At 35.2% G+C, this 17649-nt stretch overlaps 1 protein-coding gene across 1 annotated transcript in view; it reads left to right on the top strand.

Annotated features, from left to right (window-relative positions):
* Positions 1 to 13527, top strand: part of LOC123563527 (ubiquitin carboxyl-terminal hydrolase 7-like) — a 67007-nt gene extending 53480 nt beyond the window's left edge. The window contains exons 25-32 of the mRNA XM_053532740.1: positions 870 to 978; positions 1380 to 1457; positions 2218 to 2315; positions 2555 to 2726; positions 3401 to 3448; positions 3685 to 3756; positions 4204 to 4312; positions 7313 to 13527. Of these exons, the coding sequence (XP_053388715.1) occupies positions 870 to 978; positions 1380 to 1457; positions 2218 to 2315; positions 2555 to 2726; positions 3401 to 3448; positions 3685 to 3756; positions 4204 to 4312; positions 7313 to 7422 (796 nt within the window). The 3' untranslated portion in view covers positions 7423 to 13527. The remainder of the gene's footprint in view (positions 1 to 869; positions 979 to 1379; positions 1458 to 2217; positions 2316 to 2554; positions 2727 to 3400; positions 3449 to 3684; positions 3757 to 4203; positions 4313 to 7312) is intronic.
* Positions 13528 to 17649: the final 4122 nt, after the last annotated feature.

The following is a 17649-nucleotide window of genomic DNA, read 5'->3' as shown; positions in this document are numbered from 1 at the left end:
TTTGAATCCCATGCGCCTCACTGTTATTTGTTTAAAACCTCACTTTGGTGTAGAATTGTTTTTATATGACAAAACCATACAGCTGGCTTACAGATACTGAATGTCAGCCCAAACTTTGAAACAATGCCTAGAGGAGCACTTTGGGGGTCTTGATGCACCATCAAAAGTTGGAAAGTTGCTATATGACCTTTTATTGTGTATATGTGAAATCAACATAACCAAAACCAAAGAAAAGAAAATATTAAAGAAGAAAAATCTTGTGTCTTCATTACTTTGACAACTTCGAAAGTGTGCATTTGGATTTTTAAATTGCAGGCTGTCTAGCGTCCCTAAAATTCCTACTTTTTCCTATTTTTTTTTCAATTTGGCTAAAATTCCTATTTTTTTTAAAAAATCAAAGGAAATTCCTAAAAAGGCCCTATTTTTTCACAAAGATTCCTAATTTTTTAACTTTTTGCAATGATCAAAAAGAGAAAATGTTTTAAATGTTGTTTAAAAGTTCTTCTAATTCAGAATAAAACAATTTAGCACAGTTCAAAACAGTGGAAAGCTAGGAGACGTCTTTTCTGTAAATAAAGCACTATTTCTGAGTTACTTTTATGTCAATCACATAAAGGTAAGCACATTACATGGTCTTTAAAGTCCATATTTTGATTTGAAAATTCCTAAATTTAGCCCTAAAATTTCCTTAAAATTGTACCAAATTCCTAATTTTAGCCCTATTTTTTTGTACAAATTGCCCTAAAATTAGCCCTCATTTTTTGTCGGGGTATGCTAGACAGCCTGAAATTGCCACAACATAGATATTGAAACAGCAGCCTTTTAAAATTCTTTATGGACATTTAATGTTTATATTTTTCTTTCTTCAGGTACAGAGAGGGTCCAGGCAATGCTATTCGTTGTACATATGAAGGAACTCTTAAGGAGCTTCTATTATATACCAAACCTAGGCAACCGAAAAAATTATATTATCAACAGGTATCTACTATGATTATAATGCATTCCTTACCAAAATATTTGCTAAACATGGCAGTTAAAGAGACTTAATGGGATACTTGTCAGTCTTAACTGTTAAGACTGTGTAAGTTGCCACTAAACAAACAAGAAAATGTTAAGTTAGTTATTGTTTGGTATATCAGAATCCTGAGGCAGATTGAAAGAATGTTTGTGAATTTCTTTAAATGAATTTATCATGCCAAATCAGGAGTTTTTTAATCCCAGAAGGCAGTGTTTCTTAAAAAGCTTTATAGATACAAGTACATTTATTTGTAAAAAAAAAATCTAACCTTGTATTAAGCTTAGATGTAACTAATTTAAGTATGTAGTGATGTTTCAAAGTAGAATTTGGTAATGTGAAATGTGTATGCTCTGCTTTTCAGTTGAACATTAGGATAAATGAATTAGAGAACAAACGACAGTTCAAGTGTATATATGTAAATAGCCGCTTAAAGGAAGAGGTAAGATTTAAGAATTGGTTTTTATGCCCCCGAAGGGAGGCATATTAGTTTTCAACTGTCTGTCAGTCCGTTCGTCACAACGTTAACTTTTTGCATAAAGGCACTTTACTCGCGAACCACTGCACCCAGGACCTTCAAACTTCACATGCTGATAGTACTTATTGAGTACATGACCCAAACTGACTTTGGGGTCACCAGGTCAAAGGCCAGGGCGCTCCAGGGGCATTTGTCATCATTAGTGACAGCTCTTGTTTGAATGAAAAATGCACATTTTGTATTCATAATGATTCGCAGAAATACTAAGCTTTAAGCCAGTATGAGATGTGAATATTTCTATTTCTATATGCTATTAGACCTTTTAATTTTGTTAACATAAAATTTCTGCGGTTTTAGCACAGATGGCTATTTTTAGTTGCGACATCAATTAAAGTATGCCAAATTAGAAAGATAAAATAAATAGGAATTACAGTTTATGTGAATTCCCATCTACAAAAAGTACATGCTCATAAATGATAATGTCACAGTATTAAGTGTTGACTTGCTGTACATGAAAATAGGTCCACTTAGTTGAATTGTAGAAAAAACATTTTAAAGTAGGGTCATTTTGAAAGATGTATTTTAAAATGTATAAATATATTGGTTTCTTTGGTCAGTTTGGTTCTTTGATATCCTGATATGAAAGATAGTTCTTTATATTTGTTCAGCATAAAATGTTAGGCTTTTGGAAGTAAAAATGTCAACCTGTTTGTTTATATTACAGAAGGAGCTAGTGTTGTATCCCGACAAAACTGGAAAAGTTTGTGATTTACTGGAAGAAGCTAAGAAACAAATAGAACTTTCAGAGAGTGGAAAATTGAGGTATGTAGTCTCGAAATAAATCTTAGATAAGCATCATTAATACATAATGAATCTTAAATATGTAAAGTTTCTAGTCTTTAACTTGTGTTTTGAATTTCGGAACAGGATAAGTCTAACATTAGATATGTCTTTTCTTTCTTAAAAATTAATTAAAGTTATATAATTCTCTAATGCATTGATTTAGCATTGGCAAGATTTCTTCACATCATGTAAAAAGTTTTGTAAAATTTTCTGTATAGATTACTGGAAGTAATAGGCTGTAAGATTTACTCGTTACAACTGGAGGACATGTCGCTGGAGATGTTGAACTCCACTGGCACAACTAGAAGTCTGCGGATAGAAGAAATTCCCAAAGAAGAATTCAGTCTCGCACCTGATGAAACTCTCATTCCTGTTGCTCATTTTCACAAAGTAGGATATGTTCTGTTACAGCGTTTGTTTTATCCCTAAAAATGTTCATACAGTGTGTAAGGTAAATTTCATCTTTCATTGAAAGCTATTGAAATTGGTGAGACATATTGGTTTTGCCTTTGCCGTCCATCCGTATTAAGCTTGTCCGGCTTTCACAGGTCAAACTTCTGGCCGGATTATAACGAAACTTCTTAGGAGTAATCAGTACCAACCCTAGTTGTGCATATCGCCGACCGTTACGCTTCGCTGCACAAAATGGCCGCCAGAGCTAAAAATGGAAAAATCTTGTCCGGCATTCACAGGTCAAATTGCTAGCTGGATTTTGATGAAACTTGACAGGAGTGATCAGTACCAAGCCTTTTGTGCATATTGCTGCCACATTCTGCTTCACTGCACAAAATGGCTGCCAGAGCTAAAGGTATACATAGGGGTGAGACATATGTTTTTGTGACAAAAAACACCTTCTAGTTTTTACATTTCATGCGTAATAATGTGTTTTGATGATTGATTTTTGAAACCTGTAGGGGGTCCCAAGATATACAACATCATGTCATGTGCAACAAGATGTTATATGAGAAACAATTTTATTTATTTCTCTTCAACCATACATTTAAAAAGTATGCTGCTTGAATAAAAATGAAACATAACATGACATATTCAAATTTTCTTTCCAGGAAGTGTTTTCAACTTTTGGTGTTCCGTTTTTACTGGTCATAAAAAACGTAAGTTATAAGAATTATCCGATTAATATTTGTTGTTGGTTGTATCATATTTATCGTAAACTGTTCACAACTGTTTTAATTGAGTAACAGTTCCATTCAATTTAACACATGTCATATTAATTTAATTTGAATAAGGTTTTACAGAAAAGAACCAACTTTAAAATCTATTTGATTATAAACTATGTATACTTGTGACAAAAATACTGGAGAAAATGTTTTTGAACTCTTGGTTTCAGAATGAAAAGTTTTCATCAGTAAAAGACAGGATACAGAAGAGATTGGATGTTCCAGACAAAGAATTTGAGAAGGTATTGTTAACAAGCAAATTGCTGACCAGACCATTTTCTGTAAGGGAAAGGTTGATGGTTCTACCAGATGCCAGTAGAGATACAATGTATACCTATGGGTCTGCAATCACCTTTAAAGCTTAAAAGTTACATTGAGGTCTAGAGCTTTCTGTGAGACTATAAATCCAGTTAAAAAAAACAGTAACAGTGAAAGTCTTTTGTGTTGTTACAGAAATGATGGATTAATAAGAAATAAATAATACAACTTATTCTTAACTAGTTTCCACTTAAAATGTCGTCATCAGAAATAAGAAGGTACACTAAAAAGAATAACATTTGGTAGAGTGTTTGCACACTGACAGTGATTAGCTGTCATTTGTAATGGAAGTAAAAGTAGTTTATGTAACAAGTACTTTCTTAGGTTTTGTTGTTGGTGTATGCGAAGAAACCTTTTTTTTTTATTTCCAGTACAAGTTTGCAGTGATTGTGATGGGTAAAGTAGAGTACATATCAGATGAAGAGCATGATCAGAATGTAAACATCAGTCAGTTCATACCTCACACAGTGTCAGGCACAGGTAAATTTTCTTCATTTGTGAGAACTCCGGTATTGTTATATCTTGAGACAAACATCTAAAATGAAAAATCATTCATCGAACAATTATTCAGTCATTTGGTAGAGATGATAGTCTAGTAGACTGGCTATAATCTACTGTGGTTTGTGTTTGCACATGTTGCAAGACATTCAACTCTGGAACTGTAAAACTGTCCTAGGTACTAAGTTGAAGAACTTGTAAAGGCTTTTGTGTAATTTTTAACATTGAGAATAACCGTATCTGAGCCATGCCATGAGAAAACCAACATAGTGGATTTGCAACCAGCATGGATCCAATTGCAATAAGCTTTGAAAGCGAACAGCATGGATCCGGATCCTGACCAGACTGCGCGGATGCGCATGCTGGTCTGGATCCATGCTGGTGGCAAATGCACCCTGTTGGTTTTCTCATGGCGCGGCTTTTTAGCTCACCTGTCACAAAGTGACAAGGTGAGCTTTTGTGATCGCGCGGTGTCCGTCGTCCGTCCGTGCGTCCGTGCGTCCGTGCGTCCGTAAACTTTTGCTTGTGACCACTCTAGAGGTCACATTTTTCATGGGATCTTTATGAAAGTTGGTCAGAATGTTCATCTTGATGATATCTAGGTCAAGTTCGAAACTGGGTCACGTGCCATCAAAAACTAGGTCAGTAGGTCTAAAAATTGAAAAACCTTGTGACCTCTCTAGAGGCCATATATTTCACAAGATCTTCATGAAAATTGGTCAGAACGTTCACCTTGATGATATCTAGGTCAAGTTCGAAACTGGGTCACGTGCCATCAAAAACTAGGTCAGTAGGTCTAAAAATAGAAAAACCTTGTGACCTCTCTAGAGGCCATATATTACACAAGATCTTCATGAAAATTGGTCAGAACGTTCACCTTGATGATATCTAGGTCAAGTTCGAAACTGGGTCACGTGCCATCAAAAACTAGGTCAGTAGGTCTAAAAATAGAAAAACCTTGTGACCTCTCTAGAGGCCATATATTTCACAAGATCTTCATGAAAATTGGTCAGAACGTTCACCTTGATGATATCTAGGTCAAGTTCGAAACTGGGTCACGTGCCTTTAAAAACTAGGTCAGTAGGTCTAAATATAGAAAAACCTTGTGACCTCTCTAGAGGCCATATATTTCACAAGATCTTCATGAAAATTGGTCAGAATGTTCACCTTGATGATATCTAGGTCAAGTTCGAAACTGGGTCACGTGCCTTCAAAAACTAGGTCAGTAGGTCTAAAAATAGAAAAACCTTGTGACCTCTCTAGAGGCCATATATTTCACAAGATCTTCATGAAAATTGGTCAGAACGTTCACCTTGATGATATCTAGATCAAGTTCGAAACTGGGTCACGTGCCATCAAAAACTAGGTCAGTAGGTCAAATAATAGAAAAACCTTGTGACCTCTCTAAAGGCCATATTTTTCATGGGATCTGTATGAAAGTTGGTCTGAATGTTCATCTTGATGATATCTAGGTCAAGTTCGAAACTGGGTCACATGCAGTCAAAAACTAGGTCAGTAGGTCTAAAAATAGAAAAACCTTGTGACCTCTCTAGAGGCCATATATTTCATGAGATCTTCATGAAAATTGGTCAGAATGTTCACCTTGATGATATCTAGGTCAAGTTCGAAAGTGGGTCACATGCCTTCAAAAACTAGGTCAGTAGGTCAAATAACAGAAAAACCTTGTGACCTCTCTAGAGGCCATATTTTTCATGGGATCTGTATTAAAGTTGGTCTGAATGTTCATCTTGATGATATCTAGGTCAAGTTCGAAACTGGGTCACGTGCCGTCAAAAACTAGGTCAGTAGGTCAAATAATAGAAAAACCTTGTGACCTCTCTAAAGGCCATATTTTTCATGGGATCTGTATGAAAGTTGGTCTGAATGTTCATCTTGATGATATCTAGGTCAAGTTTGAAACAGGGTCATGTGCGGTCAAAAACTAGGTCAGTAGGTCTAAAAATAGAAAAACCTTGTGACCTCTCTAGAGGCCATACTTTTGAATGGATCTCCATAAAAATTGGTCAGAATGTTCACCTTGATGATATCTAGGTCAAGTTTGAAACTGGGTCACATGCCATAAAAAACTAGGTTAGTAGGTCAAATAATAAAAAAACCTTGTGACCTCTCTAGAGGCCATACTTTTCATGGGATCTATATGAAAATTGGTCTGAATGTTCATCTTGATGATATCTAGGTCTAGTTTGAAACTGGGTCAACTGCGGTCAAAAACTAGGTCAGTAGGTCTAAAATTATTAAAATCTTTTGACCTCTCTAGAGGCCATATTTTTCAGTGGATCTTCATGAAAATTGATTTGAATGTTCACCTTGATGATATCTAGGTCAATTTCGAAACTGGGTCACGTGCGGTCAAAAGCTAGGCCAGTAGGTATAAAAATAGAAAAACCTTGTGACCTCTCTAGAGGCCATATTTTTCATGAGAATTAGTGAGAATGTTCACCTTGATGATATCTAGGTAAAGTTCAAAACAGGGTCATGTACCTTCGAAAACTAGATCAATAGGTCAAATAATAGAAAAACCTTGTGACCTCTCTAGAGACCATATTTTTCAATGGATCTTCATGAAAATTGGTCAGAATTTTTATCTTGATAATATCTAGGTAAAGTTCAAAACTGGGTCTCATGAGCTCAAAAACTAGGTCACTATGTCAAATAATAGAAAAAACGACGTCATACTCAAAACTGGGTCATGTGGGAAGAGGTGAGCGATTCAGGACCATCATGGTCCTCTTGTTTAATGAATGATTCTAAATAAAAACAATGTGAATAATATGAAAGTCTAGTGTATATCAATTTTGTTATGTATAAATGAAGAAACTCATTGAGACAAGAAAAACCAAAAAGATTCTTTTTACTAGCATAAAGCAGTTAAATGACAATTTGATTGTTAATATTGGCTGGAAATGTTTATCATTAGTACTCTTAATCAGATCAATAAATTATGTTATCCATGTATTTCAGGTGGCAATATGCAAGCTAGGCCATGGTTAGGACTTGACCATGTCAATAAGACTCCAAAACGATCTCGTGTAGGAAATTATCTGGAAAAATCCATAAAGATACACAACTGACATAATATATAAGTTCTATGTACATGGCGTGATAATATCTCACTACAAGGCAATGTGACATTCTCTTACTTGTTTCCATACAGTGAAACATTGTGGTTACCCTTGTGGGTATACCAGTTCACAGTGGCCAAACAGAGGAGGTCTTCAGTTAGTAGAACTTTAATCCAGTAAATCAGTTACGAGATTTTGTCTCATAGTTGTGAACTGTTCTAGCACAGCTCGGTGTTACAGAACTTTTTGCAGTCTTTCTTAAGTTACATAGCCAAAGACAAGTGTTTACAAAGGAGGAGGAAGCTGAAGCTGTTACAAGGTTTTTTAGTCCTTGTGCTTTGTTTGTTCTTTGAAAGACAGTGTTAGAAGTTTACATTTCTGACAAACATTTTGTTCTGCCAGTCAGCTTAGTGAAACAAACTTTACCTTTATCAAGAAGAGACTTGTGTTTATTCTAGTTCATAGGAACATAAACATTCCTGGAGTCTTAGAAAATGTGTAAAAAGTTTTTCTTGATATGACTCTTGTTGAAAGGACTGAAGCCTGTTGATAAATAAATCTTTATAGTAAAGTGGGATGCCTCTGTCCACATTGGAGACATGACTGTGCTTTTATCTTTAACATGCATTTGTTGACTGTGTACAGTTTTAATGGTCTAAGGCAGATTTTCACCCTTGTTTTAAACTCACATTCTTATAGCAAAGAAGAAAACATTTAAGCTGTATATGTAAACAACAGTATAAGGTACAACACTTGAGGGTAGGTCATGACTGGAACCTTTTTTTTCTTTTTTCAAGAAAGCTACATCTGGGTAAGCTTTGTCATTTTTCAGCCAGATATTTTTCTTTTACTCTGAAGAAATATGCACCTACATACTATATTGAAGTACATTGCACCTGCTGTTGTAAATTACTTAAATATTACAGGCAGTTATCAGTCATTGATATTGGCATGTCAGTGTCCAGCATGTAGTGACAGGTGTGAAAATCGCATCAGTTTAACTGTAGCAACAACAACATCTGATTGGAAACATAAGAAATATATATAAAATATGTAGAAAGTGACAGCAAGAAACAAAGAGTTGAACATATATGCTTGAGTTACTTGCATAGAACTTACTTTGCAGCACATGTAAAAAGCCTTTAAACAGACAACTTCATAAACTAGTGACTGCTGACATTTCATCTGTACCGGACTGTTTACAGCAAATGTAGAAAAATCTTGGATTTCACTTTCAACAACACAGTATGATCAATATGATTGTAATTAATCAAACAAACAGACTCAATGTGCAATTAATTAGTTTTTCTTCACATTTCTGTTTGCTCATATTCTTTTTAACTAACTGTTGAGATATTTTTCCAGAGTTTTTTTTTATTATAATTTTTTGTAAAGCTGTTGTTCCAATGTATTTTTGGTATTATCAAAACTTACGTATTAACTAGTTAGTATTCAACTGGGGATTACATTGATTGCCGTTGAAATTCAGTCTCTTAGGTCATCTGAGTATTTGTAGCTTCTTATATCTGTTTTAAAAGTTTCACACTTGTTTTTATTTGAATGTTGTTGGTAGCATATAGAAAGTTCTATAGTACTTGATGGAACCTAAGAACATATAATCCACATTGCACATTTCCAGAAGTCAAAGTTACAACAGACATATTTTGAAGACGGTCATTGCACCAATTATGGTAATAAATAATATAGCGAAGTATTCACAAAAAAAGAGTTCCTGTATTAATTGTTGAATTTTTAGCAATTTTCTTGAAGATTAGTAAATGGTTGTATTTTCTGTTTCTGAAACTGTAGCTCTTTTATCTGGGGTTAATCTTCATATAAAATATTTTTTTAAAGATATAACTCAAAAATGCCTGAAAAAATATATTAATTTAATAAATTAAAATGCTACCTGTTGATAATTGTGCTTTCTGATGTTATATAGTGACACAAGAATTAATTAAGTTGAAGCATTTACAGCAAGTATTTGAATTTTATGTAAATGGCAGCTTCTTTCAGACTTAGATTTTAAAAGTTGCTCTATCTTCTCTTTCTTTTGCAAAACAAACCTAAGGGCAGTTCTGAAGAAGCGAATCTGATTCTATTTATATGCAATACAATGCCCTTACTTTGTTAATTACATGTTAAATGTCCGTGTTTATGTTCTGAAATGCCTTGTAATTATACTAAAATGTGTTTATTAGTCCCCTACTGGTTGAAAACCAGTTTTGGGGACTATAGGAATACACTTTTTCGGTCATTCCGTCCGTCCGTCCGTCCGTCCGCAATTTCGTGTCCGGTCCATAACTCTGTCATCCATGAAGGGATTTTAATATTACTTGGCACAAATGTTCCCCATGATGAGACGACGTGTCATGCACAAAACCCGGACCCCTAGCTCAAAGGTCAAGGTCACAATTGGAGGTCAAAGGTCAACAGGGCTTTTTTCCTGTCCGGTCCACAACTCTCCCATCCTTGAAGGGATTTTAGTATTACTTGGCACAAATGTTCCCCATGATGAGATGATGTGTCATGCGCAAATCCCGGACCCCTAGCTCAAAGGTCAAGGTCACAATTGGAGGTCAAAGGTCAACAGGGCTTTTTTCCTGTCCGGTCCATAACTCTCCCATCCATGAAGAGATTTCAATATTACTTGGCACAAATGTTCCCCATGAGGAGGCGACGTGTCATGCGCAAAACCTGGACCCCTAGTTTAAAGGTCAAGGTCACAATTAGAGGTCAAAGGTCAACAAGGCTTTTTTCCTGTCCGGCCCATAACTCTCCCATCTATGAAGGGATTTTAATATTACTTGGCACAAATGTACCTCATAATAAGACGATGTGTCATGCACAACTTTCAGACCCCTAGCTCAAAGGTCAAGGTCACACTTAGCAGTCAAATGTTATCATAGCATGAACAGGGTCTGTTTCGTGTCCGGTCCATAACTCTGACATTCATTAAGGGATTTTAATATCACTTAGCACAAGTGTTCCCCATGATGAGACGACGTGTCATGCGCAAATCCCAGACCCCTAGCTCAAAGGTCAAGGTCACAATTGGGGGTCAAAGGTCAACAGAGTTTTTTTCCTGTCCCGTCCATAACTCTGCCATCCATGAAGGGATTTTAATATTACTTGACACAAATGTTCCCCATGATGAGACAACATGTCCTGCGCAAAGCCCAGACCCTTAGCTCAAAGGTCAAGGTCACAATTGGAGGTCAAAGGTCAATAAGGTTTTTTCCCTGTCCGATCAAGTACTCTGTCATCCATCAAGGGATTACAATATTACTTGGCATAAATGTTTCCCATGATGAGACGACGTGTCATGCGCAACACCCAATACCCTAGCTTAAAGGTCAAGGTCACACTTTGAGATCAAAGGTCAAGAGGATTTTTTTCCTGTCCGGTCTATAACTTTGTCATGCAAAGCAGGATTTAGATATCAGTTAGCACAAATATTCCCCTGGATGAGACAACATGTCATGCGCAAGAACCAGGTCCCTAGGTCTAAGGTCAAGGTCATATTTAGAGGTCAAAGGTCAAATTCAAGAATGACTTTGTACGGAACATTTCTTCTTCATGCATGGAGGGATTTTGATGTTACTTGGACCAAATGTTCACCACCATGAGGCACCCTTGTTTTTAGAATTACGTCCCTTTGTTGTTACTATAAATAGATTTTATTGTAACTTTTTTATTACTGGCGGTAGAGAAAAATCGAGACCACTTTTCTGTGGTACAGCATGCATGTTACATCCAATTTTTAGGTGTATTTTGACCTATCTCTACCTGGTAAAGAGTTTCTTGTGGACTAATATTATATAGATTTTTTTTTTTTTTTTTTTTTTTTTTTTTTGAAAGATTAATGTCCCTTTGTTGTTACTATAAATAACTTACATGATAACATTTTTATAATCAGCCAAAAAAAAATTCAATATGAAAACAACTGTGGGTTTTTATATATGCACATTTTAATCCAAGTGTGTTGTTATAACATATTGTATATGTTTATTGTATAAACAATATTGTTTATACATCATTGACAGATATCAGTTCATTATGTTATACTGCAGTAGAGAAAATTAGGTGCCTTCCAGTAGGGGACTTTGTATTGCATGGCAATACTTCATTCACTTGTTCTAAATGGATTTTTTATTTTTAATTGTCTTGTTATTGCATGAATGATATTAGAGTGTGTATATATTAGGTGTACTTGTATTTTTGTTGGAATTTGTATGATAAATATTGTATGATGGTGTTGTAAGTATTCCTGCGAGTTTAAAGTGGTTTTACAAGGTCACAACAGTTACTAGGTAATTGATTTTAAAAGACTATTTTTTGATGTAAAAGTTTCATGTATTTATGAATCTACAATAAAAGAAATTTGTTCATTGATAAGGGAAATACATATAAAACTGTACATCTTCAATGTAGAAATAATACTGCAAGTGGAATCTAGTATAAGATATAGAACTATTCACCCAGAGAATTGAAATATCCATCTTGAAAGTGTGAGCCTTTCATAACATTCATTTAAGCCAAACTGGAATGATTTGGGGGTGGGGAATTTTGTCAGTGGATATTTTCCAAAGCCTAAAGGTGCTCTAGCAATATACAGTGTTAAAATGCTTTGAGATTTATGTAATTTTTACCTAAAACTTATGACAGTTGCTTTAATAGATTTATGGATACAGGTATAGCTAGAAATCTGTTATTTTTAACATTTTCAATCAGTTTTACTGCACTCTTGGTTTTGTTTTTACGACTTCTTTGATTGTTTGCCTAATATTGACTTCTTTGATTGTTTGCCTAATATTCCTTACTGTCACGAAAAATGTTACTTTCAAATTGGCTGATTTCTCCTATAATTTTGTGCAGTTCTGTCAGAGCCATAATTACTAATACAATGAAACACTGCACTCGTTCCTCATGTATTACACGGGATAGCTGGAGAATTTTTCTTATCTCCTTGCAACCTTGAGAGATCAGTGTTTAATATATAAAAGAAATGGCTCAATATTCTATCACTTGCATAGCTGATGAAAGGTTTCCGTGAAACAAGTTTTAATGCTACACACTTGTTTTATGTCAGTTAGCATACAGTCAGAATTTCTCGGCACTGTTACAGCCTCTAGAATATATGCCAAGATTTTAGTGATTTTCAGCAATAAATTTTATTTGAGACGTGTAGTGTTTGAAGATTTCTCCACAAACCAATTGGCTGCCAGCAGTTCGACTCTATTATCCCACCTGTAGCCCTAGGCTTGTGATCTCTTTGTCACTGTGTGTCTGTCAAAGACATTTCAGTGACTTAGCTACTAAAAGTTTTTTCCACTTTGTCACCTTATGAGCAAATTATTCAATGATAATATATAATGTCACTTTTGCTTCTAATCTAGCTTTATGCAGACAAAGAAATTTCATTTCAGATAAATCTGCATATTGTTGAAATATTTTCCTCTGATCAACATTCCATGTTTTATAGTTACTGGGGCCAGAGTTATCAACATTCTAGTCTGAAATTTAGATTTGGACTCAAAAATTTTAAGTTGCTATAACTTCGCTGAAAGGGCATATCAGTATTACAGCTGCCTAAATTTTGTAGACCTAGTGATTATAGGAAATACTTATTTTTAGCCAAGTATTATTACAACTACATTTAATGGAAGCAACGCAAATTAAAATTTAAGGGGCCTCCACGGCCGAGTGGCTAAGGTTGCCGACTTTGAATCACATGCCCTGCAACGCTGTGGGTTTGAAACCTGGCTTTGGATGAAGAATTCTTCATGTGAGGAAGCCATCCAGATGACTTATTGAAGATTGATGGTTCTACTCTGGATAAAATAAAATTTAGTATTTTATGTCCAAGTTTTTAATTTCAGATCTAAATTGTTGATGAATAGGCTCTGAGGCATGTTGATAATATATTATTTGACAGATATTTAAATTTATTGAAGGCATTTTGCAGTACATTTTGCTACAAGCCAATATTTTAAATCAAACAAGATAAACTTTTGTATGAATGAATTGTCAGATAGTGCTCTTGTTCAAATTTATTGTATTATGTCAGAAATGGCATAAATTTTATAAAAATAAATTATGACTAATCAATGACCATGAATTGTTTTCTTTGATTCCAGATTATAAACGTTGGTTTTGCTGTAACTCTGTGATTCCAACAGGTATGCAAATTTTGATTCCATACCTGATGTTTTGATTTAGATGTAAATGAGATGTGGAACCAAAATTTGTAGTCCTGTTTGGCGCCATATAACCTATACTGTGTTGGTGCGCTGTAAAACCCAAATAAATAAATAAATAAATAGATTATAAACTACTGCATTAAAGAGCAGTTGTACAAAGGGATATAGTTGCCAGTACTGCGACTGTTTCTTACGCCCCCAAGGGCAGCACATACTAATTGTACTATCCATCAGTATTTTTAGCTCGACTGTTCAAAGAATAGGTAGAGCTGTTGGACTGGAACATGTGTCGGCATCCCGATTTGGTTCAGTTTTAAGCTCACCTGTGCTCATGGTGAGCTATTGTGATCACGCTGTGTCTGTTGTGCGTAAGGTCGTCCATCCATCGTCAGCATTTGTGTTTAAATGACATCTCCAAAACCAATGAATGGATTTTGATGAAACTTGGCCATGATGTTCCTTGGGTGGTCCTCTACCAAAGTTGTTCAAATGTTTCTGCTTGGTTGCACATAGGGGCTGCTAGAGCTAAAAATAGAAAAAAAATCAAATAACATCTCCTCCTAAACTGATGTTCTGATTTTGAAATAATTTCACACAAATGGTCCTTATGTCACCCTCTACCAAGATTTTTCAAATTATACTGATTCATTAAAAAACATGGCCACCAGAGGACGTGTAGAGGATTTGTAAAAAACAGGGTGTGGTCACTTTTCTCTATATGTTTATAGTGGAAACTTTGAAAATCTTCTTGTGTGAAACTGCTAGCCCGATTTTATAATAATTTTACACAAATGGTCCTTGTGCGACCCTCTACCAAGATTGTTCAAATTATTTCGATTTGTCAAAAAACATGGCCGCCAGAGGGCGTGGTCACTTTTTCCCTATATGTATATAGTGGAAACTTTAAAAATCTTCTTGTGTGAAACTGCTAACCCGATTTTAGAATAATCTTACACAAATGGTCCTTGTGTGACCCTCTACCAAGATTGTTCAAATTATTTTGATTTGTCAAAAAACATGGCCGCCAGAGGGCGTGGTCACTTTTTCCCTATATGTATATAGTGGAAAATTTAAAAATCTTGTTTGAAACTGCAAGCCTGATTTTAAAATAATTTTACACAAGTGGTTCTTGTGTGACCCTATACACTAAGATTGTTCAAATTATTACGATTCATAAAAAACCATGGCCGCCAGCGGGCGTGGTCACTTTTCTTCTCTGAATCAATAATAGCTAGAGCCTTGATATTTGGTGTGTAATATCAGATTTGTAATGTCTACCACAATTGTTCAAATTATTGCCCTAGGTTCAAAAGTGTGTGTGACATGTATATAATATAGGCTAACATAGAAGAAACCTAACTCTGTACTTATACAAACACACTTGAAGCCTTGTACACAGGTGAGTGCTTTAGGGTCGATGACCCTCTTGTTGTATGTAGGCTGGTGTTTGAGTAACCACTTGTGGGAGTGGATTTAAAGCAGCATGCCTCCAGATCGTTTGACAACAAAAAATTTTTTTTTATTTTAGATATGAAATAAATGGTGTATTTCTTAAGAAGGCTTTAAAACTTAATTACTGACAAACTTTATGTTACAGAAACACATGAGAATTTGCTGTTTTTAATACTTTTTTACGATGAAAATCGAAAAGCGTTTGTCACGCTTTTACTCCATGTAAACTGTCTTGATTATAAATATCTATATTTTGAAGTCATTATTCACTACTTCAGCTATAGTACTATTGGTTACAACGACATGAAAATGTCTTTATTGCCGCGGCGGTCCGGGGTTTGATTCCCGACGTGGTCATCTTTTTTTCTTGATTTTGAACTTTTAAAATATTTTAGAAACAAAAATTCATATTCTAATGTTCATAATAAGACCAAACTTCAATTTGGAAGAAGGATTATTTTTTAGCCATATCTGGAGGCATGCTGCTTTAAAACTTCACATACTTATTCACTGTGATAAACTGACTTATTTTGCCCAGGTGCCATAACTCTATTATTAAAACTTGCACACAGCTTGTACTGGCATAATTTCTCAGTTCCTTTCGAAAACTGGCCAAATCCGATACCACCAAGGGTTCCAGAGTTATGGCCCCTTGAAGGGCCTTAAATTGCTATTTTGGCTTTTGCAGCCAAACTTCATTTATGGTTTGATTTGATACAAATTTGCAAAATATCTTTAACAACAATAAATCTTGGATTCCATGATGAGTCTGGCAGATCCAATCATAGGTCCTGGAGTTATGGCCTCTGATTGACCCCTGAAAGAGCCAAAATTTGTTAATTTTACCTTGTGAACATGATAGAAGTGACATTTTATAGTCGAATTTAACCAGACTTACACACAATTTAAGTCACAATGTTATCTTGGTTCCTTTTGAAAACAGGCCAAATTCAATCACGGGTTCTTGAGTTACTGCCCCTAAAAGGGCAAAATTTTCTTGATTGGCACTTTCAGCCATAAAGAGGTTTTGTTTATGCTTTTATTTAATACAAACTTGCACAGAATGTTTATCTTGTTGATCTCTTGGCCAAATTCAAAACTGGTTCATGTGAGGTCAAAAACTAGGTCTCCAGGTCAAATCAAAGGAAAAGCTTGTTAACACCCTAGAGGCCACATTTATGACCCTATCTTCATGAAACTTTGTCAGAATGTTCATCTTGATGATTCCTAGGCCAAGTTCTTAACTGGGTCATGTGGGGGTCAAAAACAAGGTCACCCTCACAAATCAAAGGAATAGCTTGTTAACACTGCAGAGGCCACATTTATGACCCTTTCTTTATGAAACTTGGTCGGTGTTTATCTTGATTATTCCTATGCCAAGTTTAAAACTGGGTCATATGGGGTCAAAAACTAGGTCACCTGGTCAAATAAAAGGAAAAGCTTGTTAACACTTTTGAGGCCACATTATGACCCCATCTTCATGAAACTTGGTCAGAATGTTCATCTTGATGAATTTAAGACAAAGTTCGAAACTGGGTCATGTGGGGTCAAAATCTAGGTCATCCGCTTAAATCAAAGGAAATGCTTGTTAACAATCTATAGGCCATATCTTTGACTCTATCTTCATGAAACGTTTTTAAGAATGTTTATCTTGATGATTACTTTGCCAAGTCCTAAACAGGGTCATGTGGGGTCAAAAACTAGGTCACCACTCTATTTATTTATTTATTTGGGTTTTACGGTGCACCAACACAGTATAGGTTATATGGCGCCAAACAGGACTACAGATTTTGGTTTCACATCTCATTTACATCGAAATAAAAACATGAGGTATGGAATCAAAATTTGCATACCTGCTGGAATCACAGAGTTACAGCAAAACCAAGTGTTAAGACCCTGTTAGTCACCATTTACGATAAGTCACCACTCAAATCAACATTTATGACCCTGTCTTCATGAAACTTGGTCAGAATGTCTATCTTGATGATTCCAAGGCCAAGTTTAACAGGTGAGCAATACAGGGTCTTCATGACCCTCTTGTTTAGTTTTGGTTGTGTGTTTTTATGAATACAATGGGTCTGTACCAAAGGAGTATGTCTGACTAAAACATTTTCTAGGGTTTACATAAAAAAAAAACCCATCTTTTACCCAAAGTTTCAAATCTGTTTTTATTTCATCAAGATGAACATTGTGATCAAGATGCTTGCAGATCATTTGAAAATGTGCATTGTGTTAACAATGTTTTTCTATGATGTGACCTACAATGTTTTTCTATGATGTGACCTAGTTTTAGACCCAAAATGACCCAGTAATAAAGTCTCAGATACTGGTGATAAAAAAGATTTAGGTAAAATTATGACCTCTTGACTACTAGTATCTATAGTAAAGCTGTTGACAACAAAAAAAGAACAACAGACACAAGGCAATCACAACAGTTCATCTTTCAGCACATAGTGCTTATTATAAAGTAAGCTAAAAATGTTTGTAAGCTGAGTGAGCCAAGTCAACTTAATGATGGACTGTGGTTTTTGAATTTAAAACATGCATGGTATAAACAATATCATACTGTATATCAATATGA

Source organism: Mercenaria mercenaria, chromosome 2 (assembly GCF_021730395.1).
Source record: "Mercenaria mercenaria strain notata chromosome 2, MADL_Memer_1, whole genome shotgun sequence".
NCBI classification, from domain to species: domain Eukaryota; kingdom Metazoa; phylum Mollusca; class Bivalvia; order Venerida; family Veneridae; genus Mercenaria; species Mercenaria mercenaria.
The sequence above is the reverse complement of the archived record's forward strand: the minus strand, read 5'-3'. Positions and strand labels throughout refer to the sequence as shown.